At 56.6% G+C, this 23,551-nt stretch overlaps 7 protein-coding genes across 7 annotated transcripts; 2 read left to right on the plus strand and 5 right to left on the minus strand.

The window, feature by feature from the left end:
- Window positions 1-248: 248 nt before the first annotated feature.
- On the minus strand, window positions 249-6,912 carry CMQ_174 (GTP-binding protein; the record flags this gene model as incomplete). Its single annotated transcript, XM_014313796.1, has 5 exons — window positions 249-2,063; window positions 2,133-2,585; window positions 2,707-4,210; window positions 4,816-6,788; window positions 6,862-6,912. The coding sequence occupies 5 exons, from the start codon at window positions 6,910-6,912 to the stop codon at window positions 249-251; spliced, it is 5,796 nt and encodes a 1,931-aa protein (XP_014169271.1).
- Window positions 6,913-7,651: 739 nt separating this feature from the next.
- On the minus strand, window positions 7,652-9,237 carry CMQ_120 (arrestin n-terminal domain containing protein; the record flags this gene model as incomplete). The annotated part of the gene is made up of 2 exons (XM_014313742.1): window positions 7,652-8,553; window positions 8,610-9,237. The coding sequence occupies 2 exons, from the start codon at window positions 9,235-9,237 to the stop codon at window positions 7,652-7,654; spliced, it is 1,530 nt and encodes a 509-aa protein (XP_014169217.1).
- A 4,026-nt stretch (window positions 9,238-13,263) lies between these two features.
- On the minus strand, window positions 13,264-13,989 carry CMQ_206 (uncharacterized protein; the record flags this gene model as incomplete). Its single annotated transcript, XM_014313828.1, has 2 exons — window positions 13,264-13,562; window positions 13,620-13,989. The coding sequence occupies 2 exons, from the start codon at window positions 13,987-13,989 to the stop codon at window positions 13,264-13,266; spliced, it is 669 nt and encodes a 222-aa protein (XP_014169303.1).
- Window positions 13,990-14,359: 370 nt separating this feature from the next.
- CMQ_253 (N-acetylglucosaminyl-phosphatidylinositol de-N-acetylase) lies at window positions 14,360-15,323 on the plus strand (the record flags this gene model as incomplete). The annotated part of the gene is made up of 2 exons (XM_014313875.1): window positions 14,360-14,688; window positions 14,780-15,323. 2 exons carry the CDS (start codon window positions 14,360-14,362, stop codon window positions 15,321-15,323), a joined length of 873 nt encoding a protein of 290 aa, XP_014169350.1.
- A 105-nt stretch (window positions 15,324-15,428) lies between these two features.
- CMQ_305 (uncharacterized protein) lies at window positions 15,429-17,345 on the minus strand (the record flags this gene model as incomplete). The annotated part of the gene is made up of 1 exon (XM_014313927.1): window positions 15,429-17,345. One exon carries the CDS (start codon window positions 17,343-17,345, stop codon window positions 15,429-15,431), a length of 1,917 nt encoding a protein of 638 aa, XP_014169402.1.
- Window positions 17,346-18,197: 852 nt separating this feature from the next.
- On the plus strand, window positions 18,198-18,710 carry CMQ_164 (u6 small nuclear ribonucleoprotein; the record flags this gene model as incomplete). The annotated part of the gene is made up of 4 exons (XM_014313786.1): window positions 18,198-18,320; window positions 18,401-18,499; window positions 18,569-18,605; window positions 18,670-18,710. 4 exons carry the CDS (start codon window positions 18,198-18,200, stop codon window positions 18,708-18,710), a joined length of 300 nt encoding a protein of 99 aa, XP_014169261.1.
- A 3,659-nt stretch (window positions 18,711-22,369) lies between these two features.
- Window positions 22,370-23,253, minus strand: CMQ_58 (uncharacterized protein; the record flags this gene model as incomplete). Its single annotated transcript, XM_014313997.1, has 3 exons — window positions 22,370-22,553; window positions 22,893-22,956; window positions 23,019-23,253. The coding sequence occupies 3 exons, from the start codon at window positions 23,251-23,253 to the stop codon at window positions 22,370-22,372; spliced, it is 483 nt and encodes a 160-aa protein (XP_014169472.1).
- Window positions 23,254-23,551: the final 298 nt, after the last annotated feature.

Here is a 23,551-nt window from a genome sequence, read left to right on the forward strand (position 1 = left end):
TGCTGTGGCTGGTGCGCGTGATCAGTCACGTGCCATTATATCATGTGAGAAGGCTGTCCCACTTCTGGTGCACGGACCATAGCTGAACCTCAGTCTGTATAGTTGTCAATCATCCCACACAGATCTCCTTGAATTCTCGCTCTATCGTGACATATACATAGCTGTCTTCATGGCCTTCATGGCCGTCGTCATACTTGATTTCAGCTGCTCGTGCTGTAATGCATATCCTACATGCAGTCGTGTAACATTCACGCATCTCGGACAGCGGACACCACTGCCCGCCCCTTTTCGAGGTCGCCGCTGTCACGTCGATGCGCCGGGCCGCCGCTGGACCAGCCACTACCGCTGCCGATGGCGCCGTACATGCGGCCGGTCGCCAAGGAGCTACGCCGCGAGCCATCAGGCCCCCAGAAAGATTGCAGCTGTGTCTGCTGCTGCTGCTGTGCGTAGTGAACATGGTGTGAACGAGCAGCTGCATCGCCGTTCAGGCCGAAGCTAGACCGTGGCATATCTGATGGCGTTCCAATCGGCCTGCTGACGTAGTCGTGATCGGCCCGCCTGTCCGTCAGCCCAGCCTGTCCGTCGCTGCTGCCACCGCCGTCGTGGCTGTGCCCCGCCACCGTCCACAGCCGCGGGTGCCAGCGGGTGCCCTGATGGCGGACGGCGGCGTAGATGCTGTGGACCGACGCATAAATGTCCGGGACCGTAAAGGCCATGAGAATCAGCGGGATCGAGATGCCCAGGCCGATGCCGAACATGTACTTGCACACGTAGCCGACCGTCAGGCTGTCCTGCCAGCTCTTGATCTGGATCGAGAAGAAGGCTGCGATAAAGGATATGGGCAGAAAGACAATGGTGACAATGGTAAATGTCATAATGGTCTGGCCCTGGCGCGCTGCGATCATCGCATGGTCGCGTGCAAAGCGCGCCTCGAGTGCGTTCGAGTGCTTCTGCTTGAGGTCCAGCAGGTGTGTCAGACTGTTGTAGATGCTCGACGCCTGCCGGTCCATCCGCTCAAAATCCTTGCGGTAGACCTCTAGCAGCCGTTTCTGGTCGCGCGCCCGCCGCTTCGTCTCGGCCGTGATGCTCTCCACGCTGGCCGCGCCGTAGGCCGTGTTGCCGTCACCGCCACGACGGGCTGTCCCGCTGCTGTTGTTGTTGTTGTTGTTGCTGTTGCTGTTGCTGCCGTTCTCTGGCCGCAGCTCCTCCAGGATGCTGCTCTCGAGCTCGACCAACGTGCTCATCTGGGCGTCCAGGATGCCAAACAAAATGTTGAGCTCGTCGCGGATGTCCTTGATCTCGGCCAGCAGCGACGTCTCCGTGCCAATGTCCAGCAGCGCGTCCGGAAAGACGGGTGTCGAGTCGAGCGAGCCGTCGCTGGGCGTGAGCGAAGGCGCCAGCGATGCCGCCATGCCGACATCGCCGCCTGTCCGCCGCTGTCGTCGCGGCCGTCGGTGCAACTCTAGCCATTCGGCTGACATCGCGGACGCCTTGTTGAAGCGTCGGAACAGCTCGCTCTCCGTGTTGGTCACCAGGCCGATGGAGCTCTCAAACATGTCCAGGAACTGGTACTCCTGGTCGGCCGGCCGGTACCGGTCAAACATACCGGAGCACCGGTTCGTGATCAGCATCGCCAGGTCAAACACCGACTGCACCGGCGGCCGCGTCTTGGCGTTGGTGTCTTCGATGATGCCGTCTACCACGTTGAGCGGATCGCGCTTCGGCTGGTCCCATCGCTGCGGAAAGCATGTCACAACCAGATCCTTGCCCAGCACCCACATCCACAGTTGGTCCACCATGAACACCTTCTTCTCCAGCCCGTGTCGTTTGAAGTAGCGGTACACCACCTGGTCCACGTCCCGGATCGACGTGTCAATGCCGTGGTAGAAGAACTGGTCCAGCGTCCGGCGCGGGTGCAGCGGCCGCGCGTTCTGCAAGTACCCCTTGACCAACATCTCGTCCCGCGATGAGCCCATGGGCGGTTCCCAGCCCTGGCGGACGTGGTCGATCGTGTTGCTCATGGCCAGGCGGCTCTCGTCCGTCTCAAAGTGGAGATAGGGCATCTATCACGTGATGAGCAACAAGAACAAGAACAAAGACAGAAACAGAAAACAAATACTCACAAACAGCACAATAATCCCGTTTGCCGACGGAATCTTTGATGTCTCCCAGATGGTAGAGCCCCGAGCCTTGAGCGCCTTTGTGCCGGGAGGGTTTCCTGGAGGTCCGTTTGTCCGCTTGGCGCGCTTTCCGTGACGCTCAGCAATCAGTTCTCCCTTGCCCTTCTTCTTCGTCTGCTCAGAGCGTAGAGTTCCAGAGCCGCCATCGATGGCCTTTTGGTCCAGTGCCGTCGGAGACAATGGGGTGCTGCCCGGCATGGCCAACGGCTCATCTGGCTGGCCGTTGTTTGTCGTCGGCATAGACGCCGACGACGTCTGCATGGACGGGATCCGGCTGCAGAACGTCCGCATAAAGTGGGCATGGGCGAGCGGGCCGCGGTGCTCCTGGTCGAAGCACTTCTCCAGTGCCTTGAACGGCTCGATGTCACGGCTGCCACCCTCGATGAACCACTTGGAGAGCAGGGTCTGCGGGATGATTAGTAAGCAAAAAGCTGGGAAGAGGAACAGAGGGCGATTACCTCAGCCCACGCAATCTACTTTGTCAGCTGTGCACGGCAACGGACAAGGCAGAGCAGAAAGAGCGTACGTTGTTTGCGGGCAGGTGGATCCAGCGGAACTTGGGCTGGTACTTGATCTTGCTCGTCTGGGTCGCCACCTTGGGCCGGTTGTTCTCGTCGTCCCAGCCGTAGAGGACGTCAAAGACGGAGTGTTTGAAGACCTGGTGCTGCTTGCCGTCGCGGAAGTTGCCAAAGTCGACGACGGTGGCGGTGAACTGGTCGCAGGCGATGCGGGCAGCAGGCGAGAGCCGGGCGGCCGCGTGGACGGGCGACAGCAGCTGAACAATGTTGCGGTGATGGTGCTCGGCAGCACAGAGCATAGGCGTGCGGTCGAAGCCGTCCTTGATATCGATGCGGATCTGTTCGTGGGCCAGCAGCAGCCGCACGACGGCCTCGTGGCCGTTAAAAGCGGCCCAGTGCAGCGCCGTCATGCCGTTGGACAGCGCCGCATTGACTCTGGCCTTGTATTCCAGCAGCAGCTGAACGACGGCTTCATGGCCACCCTGCGCCGCGTTGTGCAGGGCCGTCCAGCCGCCGTCACTGGCAGCGTTGGGATCGGCGCCGTAGTCCAGCAGCAGCCGCACGATGCCCACAAAATTGGCTTCGGCTGCTAGGTGCAGGGCTGAGCGGCCGCGGTAGTTGACGGCCTTCACGAGGTCCTCTGCAGGATTGGAGTAGGGGTGGTGGCTGGGGATGGCCCGCTGTGTGTGAGAGTGGTGCGAGAGGTGGGAGAGGTACGAGAGATGGGAGTGGTGGGTGTGGTGGATGGGACTGGTGGTCCTGCTTCTGGGATCGATGGAAATGGAAATTCTGGGCCTCTGCCTGGGTTCGACAGACGCGGCCCGCTTCTCGTTCTCGTCTGCCCTGAGCTCATTCTTGGGGTCGGTCTCCTCTCCCAGAAGCCCGCGCACGAGCTGCTCGTTTCCGTTGGCGGCAGCCCACAGCAGGGCCGTGCGTCCGGTGAGGTCTTGAGCATGGATGTCGGCGCCGCCGTGATCGACCAGCAGCCGCAGAATGGCCATTGTCGTGGCCGGCTGCTGTTTCTCGGCGGCCCAGAAGAGCAGCGGCGTGCGGTGTTCGCGGTCGCGCCACTGGACATCGGCGTCGTGGTCCAGCAACAGTCGAACCAGGTCGACATGGCCACGAGCACAGGCAGGAAAGAGGGCGGTCTGGTTCGCTCGTGTTCGCACGACCACGTTGACGTTGGCGCTGCGAGCCAGCAGCTCCGCCACCAGAGCGACGTGGCCGGCCTCGGCTGCCTTGAACAGCGCGGCCGTCTCGCTGCTGCTGCTGCTGGTCTGGCTCGGCTCCGTCTCGGCACCGGCGTCCAGCAGCAGCCGTGCCACCGACACGCTGCCGCGCGGCGCCACTTTCTGCAGTGCTTGGCGCAGAGCGTCGCGGTCGGCTGGACTCGCCCAGTGCGCATCCTCAGCCAGGATCTCGCGCACCCGCGACTCGTTCGCCTGGGCTGCTGCCACCACCAGCTGGCGCTGCCGCCGATCGGAGCCGCCGCTCGAGATGCTCGTCATTGGGCTGGTGGGTGGGTGTGTTGTGTGGTATTTTCGTCCTGTCTCAAGCCCTCTAGCTCCTGTGGAGTCCCAGCTCAATAGATGTCGCCAATTACCTCATGCTAGCAAAGCGGTTCTATATCATCTGGCCCCAATATGCAAGATCCAAATCTCTGTCGATTACCAAGTTCCGTTAACCCACTGCAGACTGCGAATCGAACAAGAGAGAGTTCTGAGGCCATTGTGAGGTTGGAATAAAAACACATTGGAAAGTCCCACTCGAAGTGGGTCCATTGTGAGTGTTCCTTCCTTGCGAAATGAGATCAATCAGCTCAGACCGCTTTTGTTCTTTTTCCTATTCAGCTGAGGCTGTAGCGTAGGTCCTAGCAGCGACGCGCTCAGAGCATGAAGCACAACAGATTACGGAGTACGTCGTACAGACGGAGTACATACCATGCTGATTCAGATGAGCTGTCATTGCGCTACAACGTAGAGTATGATACTCAGGCCAGCCAATAATACTTCGCTAGCAAATACGCTATAAAGACGCTGTCTATCGCTGAGCTTAACTGGACCAACAGCAAAATGGATACAAACCAAACTTGTCGTAGAAGCATAACTGCCACTCACGCTTGATCCCCGACATCTCTGGCACCGTCACCCCCACCCAATGGCTGCTCCCGGTCGTAGCCCACCGCTGTGATGATCCCGAGACCCTTGGTGAGGCCCTCGCGGAAGAGCAGCCGCTCGCCAGGCGTCAGGTATTCAGGCCGTTGGATGAACCGAAAAGCCACCTGGGCACGCTCGCCCATCCGCAGCAGCGGCTGATCCATGGCGATGATGGAGCAGGTCTGGGCCACAGGGCCGACATGCAGCGTGGCCTGGTAGCCGAGCTTGATCGTCGTGGTGTGCGACAAGATCAGCACCTCGGCCACGAACTCCCAGTACGCCTTGGGCTGCGGTTCGTCCGTCCGGCTCAGCACCACCTGGCCTTTGCGCACGTCCTTGCGGCGTGTCTTGCGCAGCGCCAGCGAAGCCGACTGGCCGGCCGACGCGGCCATGACGCTGATGCGCCTGCGCTCGATCGATCGCACCGTCGTGGCCGCATAGCCGCCGTTGGCGTCGGGTCCAATCCAGACGGCATCGCCCACGTGCACCAGCCCGGCCTTGATGATGCCGCTGACGACGGTGCCGACAAACGGCACCGAGTACACGTCGTTGACGGCCAGCTCGAGGGCCGCCTCTGCGTCGTACGGCCGGTCCTGCCGTGGCAACATGTGGAGGAAGAGCCGGACCAGGTCCAGCTGCGCCCCCGTCACGTTGGACACCTGGAAGACCGGACAGATGCGCGGGCTGACCATCTGCGCCGCTGTGCCCACACAGTCGGCCCGCGACCGTATCAGCACCGGCACCTTGCGTGCGCCCGGACTGCGCAGCACCTGGGTGATCTGCTTTAGTGTTTCCGTCAGCACCTGTGGCGGACAGATGTCGATCTTGGTCACGATCACCAGCACCGGCACGTTGAGCGCCAACGCGATTCCCAGATGCTCCCGGCTCATGCCCACGAGCCCGTTGTTGGCCGCCACCATCAGCAGACAGTAGTCCGGCGCCCCCGAGAGCATCCCGAACATGGTCGTCTTCAGGTACTGCGCATGGCCTGCTAGGTCCGAGAACGCCACCACCTTGGCGCTGCGCCGTCCAATCTCCCCCCACGACAGCTGTCGGCCCGGTGTCCCCGACGTCACCACCGCGCCTCGAGCGTCGAACCCCAGGATCTCCATGCCCACAGAGCTCGTCCGGCCCGTCTCAAATTCGTGCTTGTGCCGGAACAGGTTCACCCGCGCCCGTCCACGCCCGTCGTCCAGATCGCCCGAGACCAGCACCCCCAGCAGCGAGCTCTTGCCAGCGTCCACGTTGCCCACTACTGCGATCCGCACCTCAATCACGTTCTCTGCCCCTTGGGGCCGTCGCCGGATCATCAGCTTGCCCGTGCAGTCCCCTGTTGCCTTTTTTGCATTTGCATCCTCACCACCATCATCCACCTCCACGGCTCCCCCTACATTCTGCGTCAGCAGCACCTCGCACTCGGCGCCCATCCCGTCGGCCGCACGCTCCACGCGCGCCAGCGCCTTGTCCCACTGCGCCCGCATCAGCCCCAGCGTGTCGCCGCTGCTCTCAAGCCCGAGGTCAAACATAAACTCGCCGTGGCCCTCGTCGAGGCGCCGTGCCAGCAACGCCGACAGCGAGCCAAAGTTGGGGTTGCCGTCGTCGCCGCCGTCGCCGTCACCCTCGTCTAGCAGCAGCTGGCGCATCGGCATCTGCGGCGCCGCATCGTCGAGGTCTAGCCTGTCCAGGATCGCGTCCAAATCGGCGAGCGTGCTGTCTGGGACCACCGTTGCCGCCGGCGACTTCCGCTCGGCATTGTCTGCGATCGATGTTGCGTCCGTGTAGTCCGAGACCGATGTCAAGTCTGTGTCGCGCGTGCCGGCTGTCGACGCCGTCGACGACGAGGCTGCGTAGCCCACAGCCGGCGCCGCCCGCCGTCGCTGTTGCTGCAGGATCTCCTGCTTCTGTGCGATATGGTCGGAGAATACGCCGAGGGCCTGCGAGACAAGCAACACATCGTCAGCCAGCCGTGGCGAAACCCACTCCCCGTTCCTCAAACCGGCAACGTACCCGCTCGGCCTTAATCCGCTCACTTCGTGGTAATGCTGGCCTTTTAGACATCGTGTCGAGCTTGCAACGTCGCCTGCAAGGTCCTAGGGAGGAAGTGGATGGAAGAATACGTAGATAAACATGTAGACATTCGAACGATCATCGGTGGTAAAGAGGAAAGGTGCGACGTTCGCTTCAACTTAGGATTGTATATATGTTCTGAGAAAGCTATTTGCGTAGAACGTTCGACTCATCCGGAGTGGCGACAATGCGATGGCAGTCTGGACATTATACCGCCTTTACATAGTATGTTGTGGCTGTTGTGAGCACTGCGGCCGTTGAGTCATTGGACATGCTAGGCTGATGTGGACCCTACGTCGTTTTGCCCCACTGCTTGGTTCGCTCTCACTCCAGCATCATGTTTTGCTCAGGACATTGTAATTATTGCATAATTGCTAATTCTAGGCGTCTTCTACTCGCCTTGTAAATCCCCCTTTCTGTTTCATCCCATCCCAATATAATATCTGCTCTTGTGGTATAAAGAGTACTGGCAAAACCTCCCAAAATAAACGCCTTGTACAAAAAGAAAGAGTCTGTTGAATCGCTGTCATCGCTGATTCAGACCAATGCTGAAAGAGCTGTTTCGAATAGATGCAGAAAAACCAAAGGTCACTGTTCCAGTCCATAACCTTAAAAACACCAGACACCATCGTGTCTTTCTTCCCTCGTTGCGTTTGGGGTATTCATGCGCTGAAAGAGTACGCAGAAAGACAAAAGAAAAAGAGCGGAAAAGGTGAAAAAGGTCCAAAAATTAGAACGGTGGTGGAGGCTCGTTGACGGCATCAAGCGGCTCGATGTGTTCCGTAATGACGCTCGCATTCAGCTCGTCCAAGTAAGAGGGTGGGCTGGGAGGCACGTCCTGGTAGATGGGCGGTGCCTCGTTGTCCCAGGAAACGCCCATTCCACCGCGTTCGGTGAGAATGTCGTTAAAGTGCATGCGCAGGATGCGACCAACACCAGTCTGCGTGACGATGCCCGGCTTCGCTGACGGAGCCCACTCCTGCGAGACGACCATCTCGACCATGAGCTGATGGGTGACCTCAGTGCCGTCCTGGGACTTGGTGTCGCAGGAGAACTTGCTGTTCTTCCCCAGGAAGTAGTCCAGCTCAAACTCCACGTACGACTCCTCGGGCCCGCTGTAGTTGCTCTTCCAGCCCGAGAGCAGCATCTTCTCGCCAATAATGCGCGTGTCGGACCGCAGCACGCCCTTCTTGACCTCCGTGTCCGGCTCGTTGGGACCGTGCGGCATATGGCGCTCGCATGCAGGTGCCACAGCCTTGTTGGTCTCCTCCAGACGCCACGTCAACTTCTTCAGCTTCCAGAACTCAAGCGTGTTGACATTGGCATTGAGGCGAGTAACTCCGTCGATGCGGATCAACATTGTGTTCCGCCCAATGGGGTGAATCACCTGCGGGAAATGCACGCTCGCCTTGATGTTGGTGGGCGGGAACACGCGCACCGAGTGGTGAGGCTGCTCAGGCTCAGGCAGAGAGCGCTTCACGTCCAACGTCTTCTCGAACTTGACCGGGAGGCCGCCGCCAGCCTTGGGCGTCGCCTCGGCGCTGAACTCGTACGCAACAGAGACCAGCTGCCCGTCCATAGACGCTGGCAGATGGCCCGCGAGAAGCACGGAGAAGGGAAATGCGTGACGGCCTAGATGGTCAGCCGATGTCTCGGAACAGAAACCCGGGAAAGGACAAGTAACCTACCCTTTGTCAGGGTCAATGGCGCCTGCAGGAAGCTCCATGTCTGCAGCTGCTTGTACTGGTTGATGCAATCGTTGCAGTGCGCCGTGTAGGGACGCTTCTGTGTCACGTGGATGTTCAGGGCTGCCTTGAACGACTCCATCGGCACAGCATCCTCCTTGATGGTGATGTAGAGCAGCCCGGACACGAGGGCACCGGTGCTGGACTCAGCGTCGCCGTGCAGCACTATGGGCGGCGACTCGATCGTCCAGCTGAGCACCACGTTGGGATTGCCGTGAGATTCGCGGCTGGACCGCCCAAAATGCAGGGCGCCAAAGGAGAGGCGGTGGTGATGGTCGTCGTGGGCACGCCTCTCGGCTGATGAACTGCGCTGTAGTGACGTCATTGTGCGCATTGTGCTCTGGTGGTGATGCTGGCGGCTTTGGCTTTGGCTGTCGCCGGCGGGGACGTCATCCACAGGGCAGTCGTCCACGGACGAGACTTCGGAGCTGTTGCGCAGAGACGAGAGCGCCGAGTCCCGCGGTTTCGGTGATGGCTTGCGATGAGTGCCGGTGGCCTTTTTGAGATTGGCGACCTGGGCTTCGAACGTGTTGGACGAGTTTCGCAGGAAGGTGGAGACGAGGTGTGGCATCTTGGCGGCTCGGAAGGAGCAAAGCACTTGCTCGCAGCAGGAGGGAGAGCGCTGTATAAATCCGGACCAGGGCGACCCAAAGGGGAAAGTACGGCGTGCGGCGCACAACTAGACGCACTGCAGCTCTGGCGCCGAACCAGGGATGCTCTTAGCTGCTGAAAGAAAACAAAAGAAACTTTTTTTTCAGTGGGGCGCCACCACCAGCCGGGTCGTATAAGTAGCAAAAGTCACAGCTCGGGAAGGCGCAGTCGGCCTTGCTGTCGCAGCAAAGAGGTCCCCACCTGACTGCTTCGAAATCGGTAGGAGTGCGACGCAGTGCTACACGTCGTACTAATTTGATCCGATGACTAGCGAGGCACACTTGTAGTTCCCCGCTTGCTGTCTTCGTCTGGCTCGTCTGTTGTGAAGGAGCACGCAAGGGCCTTCCTGATGCGTAGTAGGCGGTAGGTGGCTGTTTGGATGATGATGCTGATGCTGATGTGTGCGATGATATTGATGTTGCTGTGTTGATGTTGGAAATGCTAAGACTGAGGACGCAAATATAAGCCGTAGGAGTAGGAGTCGAGTCGATTGGTCGTAGGGCTGTAAGGGATCACGATGCAAACAGATTGGTAACTGGGCAGTGCTGGCATCACTTTGCAGCAGGTATAGAAGGGCATCAAAGCATCTGACGCCGGCCCGGACGAGGGCGCGTCTGCGTATTTGTATGTGCACGTCTGCGATGCCCCCGAGCTCCGTTTCCATAATGTAATTATGTGTCATGGAGCTCTCCCGGCCAAGACTCCTTCAGCGGTGCACGTCTCCGGCAAGTCTGCAGGCACTGTGCTGAAACTAGCGTGCAGCCAAAAATACGAGTAATCAGGCAAGACGCTGCAGCGGCAACAACTCGCCGGGCCCGTCGACATCATGGCTTTCATCAGACCATTCGAATTGACGTGACGGTCCTAGACGGTTTGGCCAGAGTCCACATATCGGATCCACTGTGCCGGGCCATGCCTGCTGTGACTCAGTCCACCTAAGCCTGGGATATCCGCCAGCCAGACCCAAAGGCGGTCCGACAAAGGCACAATGGGCGCTGTGGACCCGACATCGCAGCAGCGGCCGGCGTCACGAGTGCGCGAGCCTGGCCCGCTGATTGGCTGCAGACCTATTTCTCTTACGTGAGGAGCGAGTCAGCTGGCTGTGCGATGAACGACTGAAAATATTTTCTCTTTTTTGTGGTCCAGCTAGCCTCCCCCAGCAAAACGGAAGGGAGAAGGCCAGGACGGAGCCTGCAGCTGCCAGCCGGCGCTTTGCGGCGCAACTCGATCCGTCATTGCCTCCTTGGCCACGATGGCCGTATGTTAATGACCAGCTGCACGTCGTGGCCGTCTCCTTTTTCCTTTTGCTATCGCGTTCTGCTTCACCCTGACGCCTGCGGCCTATACTCGTAAACATCTTAAGATACATAGTATCTTGAATCTTACACAGCGGGAACGTGACGGCCTCATCTCGATCGCAACCATGCACTAATACAGGCATTTTACATATGCACGTCTGATTGCACGGTTGGCGATCAGCAAGGTGGGACTTAGGAGATGAGCCATGACGACGTTCGCCGCCTTTTACTACGAGTACTCGTATGTACAGCACTCACGGTGTGCCTGGTTGATTGGACTAAAATGCCGGCAGCAAATCTGTGGTTCGATCATGATGTCCGGAGTATTCGTATGTGTGTATCCGGCGAGCACCAGTAAAGGCTTGTTTCTCGGCAACCGTTGCCTGCACCCGCATTTGCGACATGCATTTGCAAGGCTCTTCAGATCTCTTCACACATCAGTCCACCCAAACTGCGTGTCCGATACGAGGACGGCCACCGGACAAAGAGATGAACAGCCATGCACACTCAGACACATAGCAGTCTTCGACGCACAAAAGAGCCGACAACATCTGATACAACTTTGTAACTGGGCAGGTTGTGTAAGACACCCTCGACGAGCTGCGAAAACGGAGCTGTATCCGTTTCTCTGCACCGTTTTCTCGAGGTGGAGCAGCCTTATGGGACGAGGCCATAGCGGCCGCCGCTCATTGCCGTCGCCTGTTCCAGACCCGTCCGAACTACTGTGTAGAGAGTCGCTCACCGGTACGCTTTCCGCGGACTCCGTCTTCGTACTCGCTTCGTGTCTGGGTTGCGTACGTGTTGTACCTTGTGACGTATACGGCCACGTCTACGAGTATGAGCACTCATGCTATGTTCTCCGTAGGGCCAGAATGCCACTCTCCGTGGCAGAGTAAGGTGCAAATTACCCCTCTCATTAGGAATGCCAGCTTGAATTAGGTGTGCTGCGATGGCCTAAAAATACGTTGGTAAGATTACCGAAATAATATTCCATACGGGAGAGAAAAAAAAAGAAAGAAAAAAAGAAGAAAAAATACCTACCTAAGTGGACACTTACCAACGGCACATGAGGCACGGTGTTTTTTTACCAATTCTGTTTCTGGAGGACACCCTTACCTAATGAGCACGCAATCTAGCGTCTACCATCGCACCTTCTATGCAATACTGATGCTTTCTCGCACATGTGGTCAAATAATACGACAGCGTGGCAGAAGGGCTGCAGTCATGCCTGATGCCCGTAGTCGTTTGGTTGGACGGCTACAAACTTTCCCCAGGCCTTACGTATAAGGTAACCTTGCCAGCAGAGCAACCTCTCGCAGATGACCTGCGCCGCCGTCATGCCAAAATCATGGCCCAGTTCGTATTTTCTTCACCGTACTCCGTACTCCGTTAATACAAAAAAAAACGTAAATTTGAAAACAGGGAGAAATTCCGCCTTCACGCACGTAAGACGTTCGTATAGAAGAAACTTGCGGGTCGGTTCTTCCGACTTTGCCGCTGCTATCCGCTGACTCTCGCCTCCTTTCTGCAGGAGCAACGCCTTCTTACCAAAGAATTACTCGATATAAACATGGTAGACTTGGATCTGGCCCGGATCCAACTGCTGCCTCTGCCGTTTCATCGAGATTATCACTTTCTCCAGTATGGGGTGCAGCAACACCGTTCGGAATCGATCCTTCTAGCGCCTTTGGGTTTTTTCCTTCTAGTGACCGCCAGGGCCCCATCTCCAAGGCGGATACAGTAAGCGTTCACACCGTCGGAGAGGGCCGAGTGCCTCCAGAGTCGTTTCTAGTTTCCCTTTTGGGAAGACGCCCTCCTTTTCCCCTTTTGTGGCCCAGGGGCAGCTCGATCGAATTTGTTGCACGAGGTGAGAAAAGATGAAAAAAGGGAAAATGGACAAAAGCCAAGCAAAGCTCAAACAAGCTCACTCTCAATTTACTCGCATTGCGCCATTCCGGCGGTCTGCCGGCCCGGCACCTGATCACCCCCTTGCTGTTGCAATTTCCAGCAAGTCGTCGACATCATATGTAATAATTAGGAGAGAAAATGTACTTCCAGAATAAAGTGGAGATGTGCGAATCGACCGTCTGGCTACGGAGTACTCGCGTGGACGATCGGCCCTCCCTTGGTCTGCTGGCTTTTGTTCCCGGCTGGAAGTGTCTGCCTGTTGCTGGCTGTCCTGACTCGATGCCAGTCCCAGATCTCAGTCTAGTCCAGTCAAGGGCGGCCGCGCCCGATCCGCAAAGTGCCCAGACACGTGGCCTAGTCGGTAGTAAGTGTAAGACTACTCGTGCACATGTCGTCCAACTCATTCTTTCGTAGCAGTATGTAGCCAGACATGTGCCGCCGAGGCTGAACAGAGCGGGTAACATATCTGGGTCCAGGATGTTGATCGGGATATACGAAGAAACTAGGCCAGACTCGTCGGTCGACTTTCACGTACTCGGCCGACTCTGTGTTGGGGCAACGGCAGATGAGCAACACAGTGCCGGGTAGTGCAGCTGCCAAGCTGGCCAAGGCGGGGAAGATGTTGAGCTTTAAACTTGCGATCTGGCTCTACGGCAGACGGCCACAAACGTGTACTCGTACTCGTATGGGTTCACCGCTCACATGGTCAAAGCAAAGTCAAGCATCCTACCACGGCCCCCCTAGATGCTGTAGCCCTTTAGCCACATGAAGCCGGCCACGATGGCGAGGCTGGCCACGGCCGGGATCAGGTCCATCTCAATGACGGACCAGACCCAGATGCAGCCGATGGGCGGTGCGTGTTTCATGACGGCCAGGTAGGAGTAGTTGTTCGTGATGTGGATGAGGTAGCAGCCAGTGACCAGGCCGGACAAGAAGAAGATGGCCGTGCGCAGACGGGCGTTCAGCCGGGGCGACAGGAAGGGCAGCAGCGTGGAGCCGGTCGGGTGGGCGTGCAGGTTGTAGAAGAGCAGAGAAAAGACTGGAGATCGGTCAGATGGGTGTGCAGAGGCCGAAACGGAAGAGAGAGGGGACGGACCTGGCAGGGCAAAGAGCGAGCGCTTGATCACGGTCGGCCAGCGGATCTGCACGGCATACTGGTTCTGCACGAGCACGTCAAAGGTGAAGTGCAGCATCGAAAGGCTGACGCACCAGAGCAGCGTGTCGAGGAGGCGTTCGGCCTGGGGAGAGATGTCCCCGTCGTCATCATCGTCGTCGTCCTCGCTGCTGCTCGCATCCACCGGCTTCCCGCGCTCCCGGTCCAGTTCCCGCTGCCGCCGCTCAGCCTGCTTGAACAGGTTCCGTTCGCCGGCCATCTGCAACAGAGTCGGCTCCGATGGCCCTGACCGATCCGGCTGGTGCAGCTCGAAGCCGGTCGAGGCACTCTTGCGCGAAGCCTTTTTCGACATTCTGTGTATCTGTGCGTGCGTGCGCGCGTGCGTGCGTGTGTGTGTGTGTGCAGGGTCCTGCAGGCTGCTCGTGGTCGTGATCGGAAGCTCTGGTGCTTTGTTCAGGGCGTGACCAAGTGGCGGACCGAGATTTCTGGCCGATAATACACCGTGGCACTAAGATAACAGCTGTTGGGCCAGCAAGCATAGCGGGTCTGACAGCTGAGCTAAGCCCCGATCGGCGCTCTCTGGCCTGACCTTGGGCGAGGTGGCATTTTCAAGCAATTCTTTGGTCGGCCCATTTCGCCGCGACGCAGAGGGACAACGGCCTGCGCTCTTCCAGCTTCTGCGACTGCTCGACTGCTCGACTGTTCGACTACCACTGGCCGTCATGGGGACGCTCCTGACCCTGTTCGCCACGCTTGTGGTGCTCATTCCCATCGGCTACATGTACACGGCGTCGGTGGTGATGTCGCGCTTCCCGATGCTGCGTGAGAAGCGTATCTGTCTCCTGATTGCCCACCCAGATGATGAGGCCATGTTCTTTGCGCCCACCGTGTTGGCCCTGACGCGGCCGGAGGCCGGCAACCACGTCAAGATCCTGTGTCTGAGCAGCGGCAATGCCGACGGCCTGGGCGCCATCCGCAGGGAAGAGCTGGTCCAGAGCGCCCTGACGCTCGGCCTTCGTCACGAGAGCGACGTCTTTATTGTAGAGAGCCCGTACGTCTTTCCTGTCTCGTTGCTTTGTGTCTGTGTTTGCTGTGCTTTTGCTTCTGCCTTCTGTCTTCTCCCACTCTGACCTCTCGTCTAGTGACTTTCAAGATTCCATGACCACCACCTGGGATGCCGACAAGATCGCCATCCTTCTAACGAGCACCTTTGCGCCCGGCCTGACCGCTAGCAACCAGACCAGGACCAAGTCCGCCACGGCCACCATCGACGTGCTGCTCACATTTGACGCCGGCGGCGTCTCGGGCCACCCCAACCACATCTCGCTGTACTGGGGCGCGCGTCGCTTCCTGACTGCCCTGACGGCAGGCCGTCCCGGCTGGAGGCCACCCGTCGACCTGTACACGCTCACGTCCGTGTCGCTGCTGCGCAAGTTCACGTCCATGCTGGACGTGCTGCCGACGCTCGTCACGTGGTTTGCTCGCATCGCCAACACAACTAATGACAAGGCCCACCCCGACGCCCTCGTCTTCCTCGCCGGCCTGCAGCCGGGCGGCGGCCTGACCACCGCGTGGCGCGCCATGACCACCGCGCATAAGAGCCAGATGGTCTGGTTCCGCTACGGCTGGATCACCCTGAGCCGGTACATGGTCGTTAACGATCTGCGGCTGGAACGGGGCTTCTGAGGAATAAGGGAGTATTACATAAGACAGTAAATACGAACATGTGCCCAAGAGACGACAAGGAAGGAACGGCAAGCACGTCACGTGGACTCTCTCTGTCCTTCAAGGTCAAGCAAACTCCTGCACCAACCACTCACGCGATGTCGTCGGCCCCAGCGCCCGCAGGTCTGGCAGTCGTCGCCCTGGCCCATGCACCCACGCGACCCGACGTCGTAACAGGCCGGGGATCAACCGCTTCTCGTGCCATTTGTCGCCGACGTCGACCACCACCGGGCCCCCTTCACCGTCGTTGTCGAAGTTGCTGCTGCCACGGCTGCTGCCCCGGTGTCGTCGATACTTTGCGTGCGGCCGCAGAGCTGGCAGATAGACCGTCTGGTGCACCATTCGCCTCGGGTGCCAATCCGGCTCGCGCAGCTGCACAAAGCCAGTCGTGATGTGATATTGGGCCAGATACGGCACAAACGGACGGAACTCGTCGATCAGGGCCGGGATGCCTTGAACCACTCGCACGTCGTGCACACCACGCGGCTGCGTTCGCTTTAGGATCGCTCGGCACCACGTTTGCAGGCAGTACCACATGTACCACTTCCGGCCGCCCGCCCGGTTCAGCCGCCTCGCCGCCGTACTCCGGCCGACGCCTTGCCGCGCCGTCTCGGCATACTCCAGCACCGCCGCCTCGTACTCGCCCAGCTGGGTCTCGTACATGCGTCGCGCCTCGCGCATCAGCCGCAGCGCCTCCGACAGCTTGCGCTGCCAGATCCGCGTCTTGATCAGCACGTCGTACTGCGCAAATCCCGGTTGCACGTTGTACGGTGCCGACGTCATCGCCGTCCACACCAGCTGCACGGCCGCCGGACCCAGTGCATGCTCCGGAAATCCTGCTGCCCGCCACTCGGTCGCCGCCGGCTTGGATGTCATCACGTACGTCCAGCTCAGCAGGCTGAACCACAGATGTTGCGGGATCGCAATGTCGTACCGCCGCGAGAGGTGGTCCATCACCTGCAGCGCACACGCCACCGCACCGCTCGCGCAGTATGCCTGCACCACCGCTTCTAGCAGCACCACTGACGGCCGCATCGGCGACTCCGGCGGAATCCCGGCGCCCCCGCTCACCGTCACTGTGCTTGTCGCCTTGTCCCACGTCACTATGATCTCCCAGTGATGCGCCAGCATCTCAGCCATCGCCGTCAGCGACCCCGTTCGCCCCAGAGCCACCATAAACGCCGCCAGCAGCCGCTCGTCGCGCGCGATGCCGAGATCTGACACCATGCGATACAGCCTGTTTACCGGCTTCGTCTTGCGCAGAATCCGCGTCAGGTGCTCTGCATAGTCGGGCTGGTTGGGGTTCTGTCCCGTCCGCTGCACCCTGTACCGCTCCAGCCCCTGCCGCAGATGGTCGAGCTGGTCCAGCCGCGGTCGGTACATCGTCAGCTTCTGTCGGTGCAGGTTCACCGGCCGCACGCGTAGCCGAAACGGATCTTGTTGCGCATACAGCGTGTCTGTCAGAAACCGCGCCCGCACAAATTCGCGGTACAGATCACTTTGCCGCCACTCTATGAACCCTTCTTCCTCCATCTCGCGCCAGATGCGCTTGGCCGCGACCGTGTCTGAGGTGGCACCGGCGTAGCGCAACAGCACGATGTAGTCATGGAACAGAAGACTCAACTGCGCCTCCTGCCGCAATGCACACACAATCTGCAGCTCGCGGAACAGCGACGTGTACACCAGCCGGATGCCATACTGGTCGACCTGGCTGCCCAAAGGTGTGAGTCGTGTCATTCCATCCGAAATGGCAACGTTTCCTACATAGTCGCAATGCTCGCTCACTGCAAACGGATCGAGACACCGTAAAAGCTCGGAGAACATCAGCGAAGGAAGCGACGCCATAAGCTCATGTCGTCTGCTGGCCTCTTCTGCCGTGTTTTTCGCCGAAATTGTCCATCTATAGAGAGAGTATGTGTCGCCTGCCCGCAAGTGCGAGAAGAACGTATTGGACCGCGGGTCGGATGGCAGCGCGGCAGCCATTTGTTCAACTGTTACGCTTGTCGAATCCGTAAGCGGTCGTTCATGGGGCGGGGCAGCCAACAGTATTTTTCGAAGGAAGAGCAAATCGTCGTGAACAACCGACGCTGAACCTGTCTGCTCGACAACGCCTTTGCCTTTGATTGCTATGCTTCGCGAGCTATATTTCCCTCTTTCATGATGTGTGCGCAGCCTCGCCTCGCTGTCCTTGGACTTCGACGAACCAGATGGACCAGTCTTTAAAGTCGATGGATTTGTTGCATGATGGGCGAACAGTCGATGGCTACCCAGACAAAATTGTCTCAGCTGTTCGGACAAACCTCGGGACCGGTTGCCTCGAGGATGACTCTGCAAGAGGAGAAGTCGAGTACCAAATATCTCGGAGGCCAAAGGAATGAGGCTTGTTAAAGCCATGACTTGGGACTTGACGATTTAGATAAGCATAGCAAAAATGGCAAAGCCTGGACGTGCAATTGAAGACGTAGAGTGGATGTCCGTATGTGCCGTGTAGATCCTGTGAAAAAGAGAGCTAAATCCTCACAGAGGGGGCTCGAAAGTCTGGGGATCTGGGGAAAGTGGACTCCTGTCGCTGTTTCCCCTGTCGCTCTAGTGGAGAACCGTTGTCCTTAGCGCCCTGTCTGCTGAAGCCAACAAGAGAGCCAGAGGTGGGGATGAGGAGCACTCACTGAAATTTAGCGGCCATTTGTTTCTCCGGTGCCGCGATGGGGGGAAAGAGCTGGAAAAGTTATCTAAATACAAGCCATACTGGGTGACCACGTCGTCATCGCCTGCTCCGACTCGACAACGACCTCGCCTCCTACCACCCAGGAAAAGATCACCACAGCTACGGAAGCTATGGCCGACGAAGCGGATGACATGGCCCCGGCGCCAGAGCCCTTGGACCTGGTGAAACTGCTGCTAGACGAACCGGTGTTTGTAAAGTTGCGAGGCGACCGGGAGCTCAAAGGGAGACTGCATGTAAGTCGGCGGTCCAAACTGGCAATCTTCCGTCCTTGCATTCTCCAACCTGTCCAACTCTGTATCTGACCATCTCTCAGGCCTATGACAGCCACTGCAATCTCGTCTTGGGCGACGTTGAGGAGACCATATACATTACCGACGAAGACGACGAAGACGAGTCCGAGCAAGAAGTCCGGGTACGGTCTTTGTCATCCTACCACCTTTGCATTATTCTATGGCAAGATCTAATGCACCAATCTTCACAGACTGTCAGCCGCAAGTCCGAGATGCTTTTTGTCCGGGGTGAGTAGCCTCGGCTCTACATTTGTCTGACAAGCACCGCAACGCTAACACTTGGTTGATACAGGTGATTCTGTGGTTTTGATTTCGCCCGTCCCTCAGAGCTGAACGGCCTCTATAAAAGACGCGTTGCACGACATATCGGAGCCCGCTACGTAGCGTTCTGTCCTGCTGACAGGTCGAGCCACCCCATACATCAAGCGAGCGGGGGCGACTGTATCCAGTTCGGCAGGACACGTGGATATCCAGATGGCGCATTGACTTGTGCTTGAGCTTGACTATGGGCCTTGTCTAAAGCCAGAAACGAGTCTGGTGGTCATGCGAACGGAGATATTTCAAAAATGCATATATTCTCAACAAAGCCCAATTGTTCCGATCAGTTCCGTTGAATCTCACAAATACCTCTACCCTTATAACAACTTCAGTAAAATTTCGAAATATGTGGCTGGGATTTAAATTGAGGGTACACACAACAGAGAGACGAGGCCAAACACAACACAAATCACATGCAGGTCACAATACCACGACAGCATCATTTTCAGGGCACTCCACGTAGATACATTTTCATGTCGAAGTCCCTTGCACAACGCAACGTGTCACTTTCGGAAGTGCCCGTGTCGTGTTCCGCACTTTGGAATGTTTAGCCCTCCGTCATTTCCCTCCTTCTGGCCCGGATTGTGTCGGATTGGAATGTGTTTGTGGTCCGGTATTTGAAGGGACCCTTGAAGATTTGGACGATTTGGACGATTTGGAGTACCCGGACGTACCAGACCGCCGTCGTTGTTGGCCGCGGTTTTTTTTAGAAGAGCGAAACCGCACCGTATAGCGGTATCGATAGAGGAAGGCACCGGCAATAACCAAAAAAGAATTGACAATCACTACCGCCAACAAATGACCTCCCAATAGTGATGTTCTGTTTCCGCACAGAGGTTTCTCGCCTTCTTAAGCCTTTGACACTGTCATGGCCGATAAATAGCTCGCCAAAGGCATGACAATGATGCCATATCGTAGCGTGTATATAGTGAGCAGAGGTCACCCGAGGATATCCTAATATAACAGTGCCTCGAGAAGGCATGGCCGTTTGGACCAGCGGAATGTACATTGGGGCGATGTGGAATGGGAAGGGCGGAAAGCAAGTATGCTTGTAAGCGATTGGGCACTGGGCAGATGCGAAAGTGGCTGCCGGGGGAAGGTCGAAGCTGGCCGTACAAGACAGACGGCGAACAATGACCTCTTGCAAGTTGCACAATAGTGGAAGTGTGTAGATAGTACAATTTCTGCTTCACGAAAGTACAAGGAATAGAAGAGGTTCGGCGTGAAAGGATAGTGAAGTGAAGAACTCAATCACGGCCTATGCATGACGATAGAGAGACGAGATGGAAGCTGCGAGGCCTTTAAACATCTGAAGCCTGTATAGGTAGCCTTAGCTTTCACTGTGCGCGCATGCAAGTCAAAGGGCTTTTCTCTTCTCCAAACTATGAAAATCGTACCTTCGTAATTAGCCTTTACGGCAAGACTTCAAGGCAAGCAACTCAATGTGGAGGTGTATAGGATGTGTGAATAAGAGGTGCAGGCGTGTAACTGATGCAGCCAGTATGTCAGCCGACATGCGATTGGCCGTTAGGGTGTCTTCTAATCTAATTCTCAAGCTTGATTCGGCAGAGATGTGCAACAAATTGTGGCAGGAACAAGCAGGCGCATATGCATCTGGTGCAAGTAGAAGTCACTGGGCGTACCAGCAAGACCAATAGGATGCCGGTCGCGTCACGACGACACGCCATATGAAGATGTGAAATGGCAGTGCCTTAATGACACCTCAAGTTGGGCAGCCCTGCTCAATCAAGAGATCAATAATCCATGAGACACGCCCTTCAGCGAGGTTCTCTGCTATTCTACCCTAAATACGCCATGTGCATGCTAAGTCAGGGTCCGGATAGGCGGATGGATCCTTGCGCCGCTGGCGTGCAGATGGCAAATGGGCTTAGGTGAAGAGATGATTTCGCTATTTTGGATGGTTCCACTGATGTGGCTGCAGACATGTACTTCGGCCAGAAGACGGGAATAGTCGGCCATGGGGCCGTTGACTTTGGGCCATGACCATCCCATGTCTCGGAATGATTCGTCTTTAGGGAAGTAGCGATTGGAAATGCTTCAATAGCCATTTCCTCTAATTTTCTGATCGCCGTGTCGTAGTGCGCAGTTTTCTCAGGGCAGAGTAAAGTAGATACAATTGCTAAGCAAGGCCATCTGCATTTTCGGACAGGTCGTTTATTAGATGTCTGCCGTCAGCAAGTGACTTTTGACACTACGACGTGGAAGTGGGGTGGGTGAAGCTAGGATGCCGGAGACGGAAGAAGGTAGGAATGACCCAATGCGACATCGTCTTCAACACGGCAGAACAGAGGTAATCACACCCCCGACTCTTTCTCCAACCCTCTCTTGCTTACACAGACATGCGCTTGACCCCGATCAGTCGGATCATCTGCTCGTCTGTCTGGCCAGCTCGGCGTCTTGTGGCTGCGTCACCGTTGTCGAAAAAGGCCAAATACAGCAAATGCATCGTCTAAACAGAAGGCTTGGGCAGCTTGAAAGCACAGGAAATGGCGCAACTGTCAGGCATCGACACTATGTATGAGCACGAGAGTGGGGCACCTACCTCTGTCCTACATATGCAGATGCAGCATGGATGCCGCCTGTGCCAATTGACAAGTCATCGCCACCCGAGATAGGTTTTCACACTATGTTGCATCTGCTTCTGTGCCGACTTGATTTTTTCGCCCGGTCTTAGAAGACGAGGCGCAGCCGCTGCAGGCTTCTGGACCAATGGCCACCATACTTTGAGAACATTGGTTCTTACCGATCTGGTGGACATTCGAAACTAGACCTTCAGTATTGCCGATGTTCTAGATATTCATACGAATCATACACGTTTGTGACTGCGTCGATAATAATGTCGTTCCTATAGGCGCCTGGTCAGGTCTACTTCGGGGCTGACCGGCAAGCGAATCTCGAAGTATCAGTACCTTTGAAAATGCCGAGGCAATTTCTCGAGGCGTTGGACAGCTTGGGACGAACTCAACCAAGACAAAAAGGTCCTGAATTAGCGATGATCAAATACGATAGGCACTGTGGCCACGATATTCAAACTTTGGACCAGTTCAACAAATAGGTGCAGGACTAAATAGATACCAAATCAACAATACATACATAGGCGTACCTTAAGGTCACACTGAAACATAATCCAAGGCCAGCCTGCAGTTTCACAACATGGAATTTTATTGAGGCATGCCATTACGATGATACCGTTTTCTTTCCCAAACGACCATACTTTTTATTGTGTGTATCCTTCTTGAATAATCCATTGTACTTTGTATCTGCACGCCTTGCAGCAATATTGCTTATAGGGTTGCAGATCAAGCGGGTTGTTGATCATCGTCTCTATATTTGAATGATCAGCTAAGCCATACTATACTAGAACAGTCCTCTTGACCAGAAAATGTGGTGCTATAAGAGTCAGCATGGCCTCCTGCCATTAGTTTTCAGGTGTATTGTCGTATGTTTCACAGGTGAGGCTTTTAAACGACAGACGGCGCTTTAACAATTACTTAAATAATACAAGGCTATGTTCAGTCAACTTCGTGTTGCCTTAATATTGGAAGAAAAAAGTATGATATCTCGTTCCCCTTAGGGCAAATTAAACATCATGATCGGATATATTCACACAGGACATTGAAAAAAATCAACAACAACAAAGAAACCAGACGTCATTACAAGCAAAAGTATGCTGCGATGCTGCCCACCAGAGCCACCATCAGTGCTCCTGACACTGCAGGCCCCTGCTGAATACCGGCACTAGTGACGACTGGGGTAGCAGATGCAGATGCAGATGCAGATGTGGATGCAGATGTAGACGCCGACGTCTTCCTGGTCGCCGAAGTGACAAGGGTAGTGCTTTTAGGAGAAACCGTCGTGACAGCTGCTGTGCTGGTGAAGCCAGCAGTGGTGGTACCGGTGCTGGTCCCAGTGGTGCTGCTGACCGTTTTGATAACTGCTGCCACGGAGCTTGAGCTGACTGTGGCCGAGGTACTAACGACAATGTCGGTGCCAACAATGCTGGTAAAGCTGGGACTGCTAGTAGTGCTGGTAGTGGCGGCACTGCTGACACTGCCAGAACTGCCGGAGCTGCTGGAGCTGCTGGAGCTGATGGTAACCTTGCTACCGACAATATGAAATCCTGGCGAGTACTGAAAGTGTGTCGAGTCTGTGTCGAGAGCGATGGAGATGCCATACAGGGCATCCGTGCCGAGGGTAGAGTTAACTAGCCATTCGAACTTGAGGTCCTCATTATTGGCATCTGCAGAGCATGTTAGAAAGCGGAAGGGCGGCCTGGAAGCAGCAGCTGTTTTTCTGACGTACGTCCTATGGTGCCAGCAGGTTGGAGCGTGGTGCTGTCAGTACCGGCCAAGAGAGTGAGTGTGACCGGTCCTTTAAGCTTGTTCGAGCCCAGCTCCCAGGCGACCGTGTAGCTCGCGCCAGCCGGCACATCATCACCCTTGGACGGCTTGAAAATGGAGTCAAAGCCAGAATCTTGAGAGAATGCCACTCCGGCAAATGCGGCAATGGCCGTGAAAGCGAATGTAAAAGAATGCATTTTGAAAAAAAGGGGATGGCAACGTTGGCCTTAATGAGTGACTAATAAACAGAAAAGAGCTGTGTGTGGTGGACAGAAGGAGAGAATTGGCAGCAGTGTGCGGTTTTTGTAAGAGGAAAGAGCGAGGAGTGCGTGCTGAATGAGGCAAACGCCCGACTAGATCCAGAAAAGCATAAAATTAAAGTCGAGAAAGCTTGAAAAGGACGAGGGAGAGTGACATGACAGGGATCGTGGCATCCGTGCCCCTTTATCTATCTTACCTTAGCCAATATACCACAAGCTGTACTTGGAATGGCTC

Source organism: Grosmannia clavigera (assembly GCF_000143105.1).
Source record: "Grosmannia clavigera kw1407 unplaced genomic scaffold GCSC_179, whole genome shotgun sequence".
Taxonomy (NCBI): Eukaryota; Fungi; Ascomycota; class Sordariomycetes; order Ophiostomatales; family Ophiostomataceae; genus Leptographium; species Leptographium clavigerum.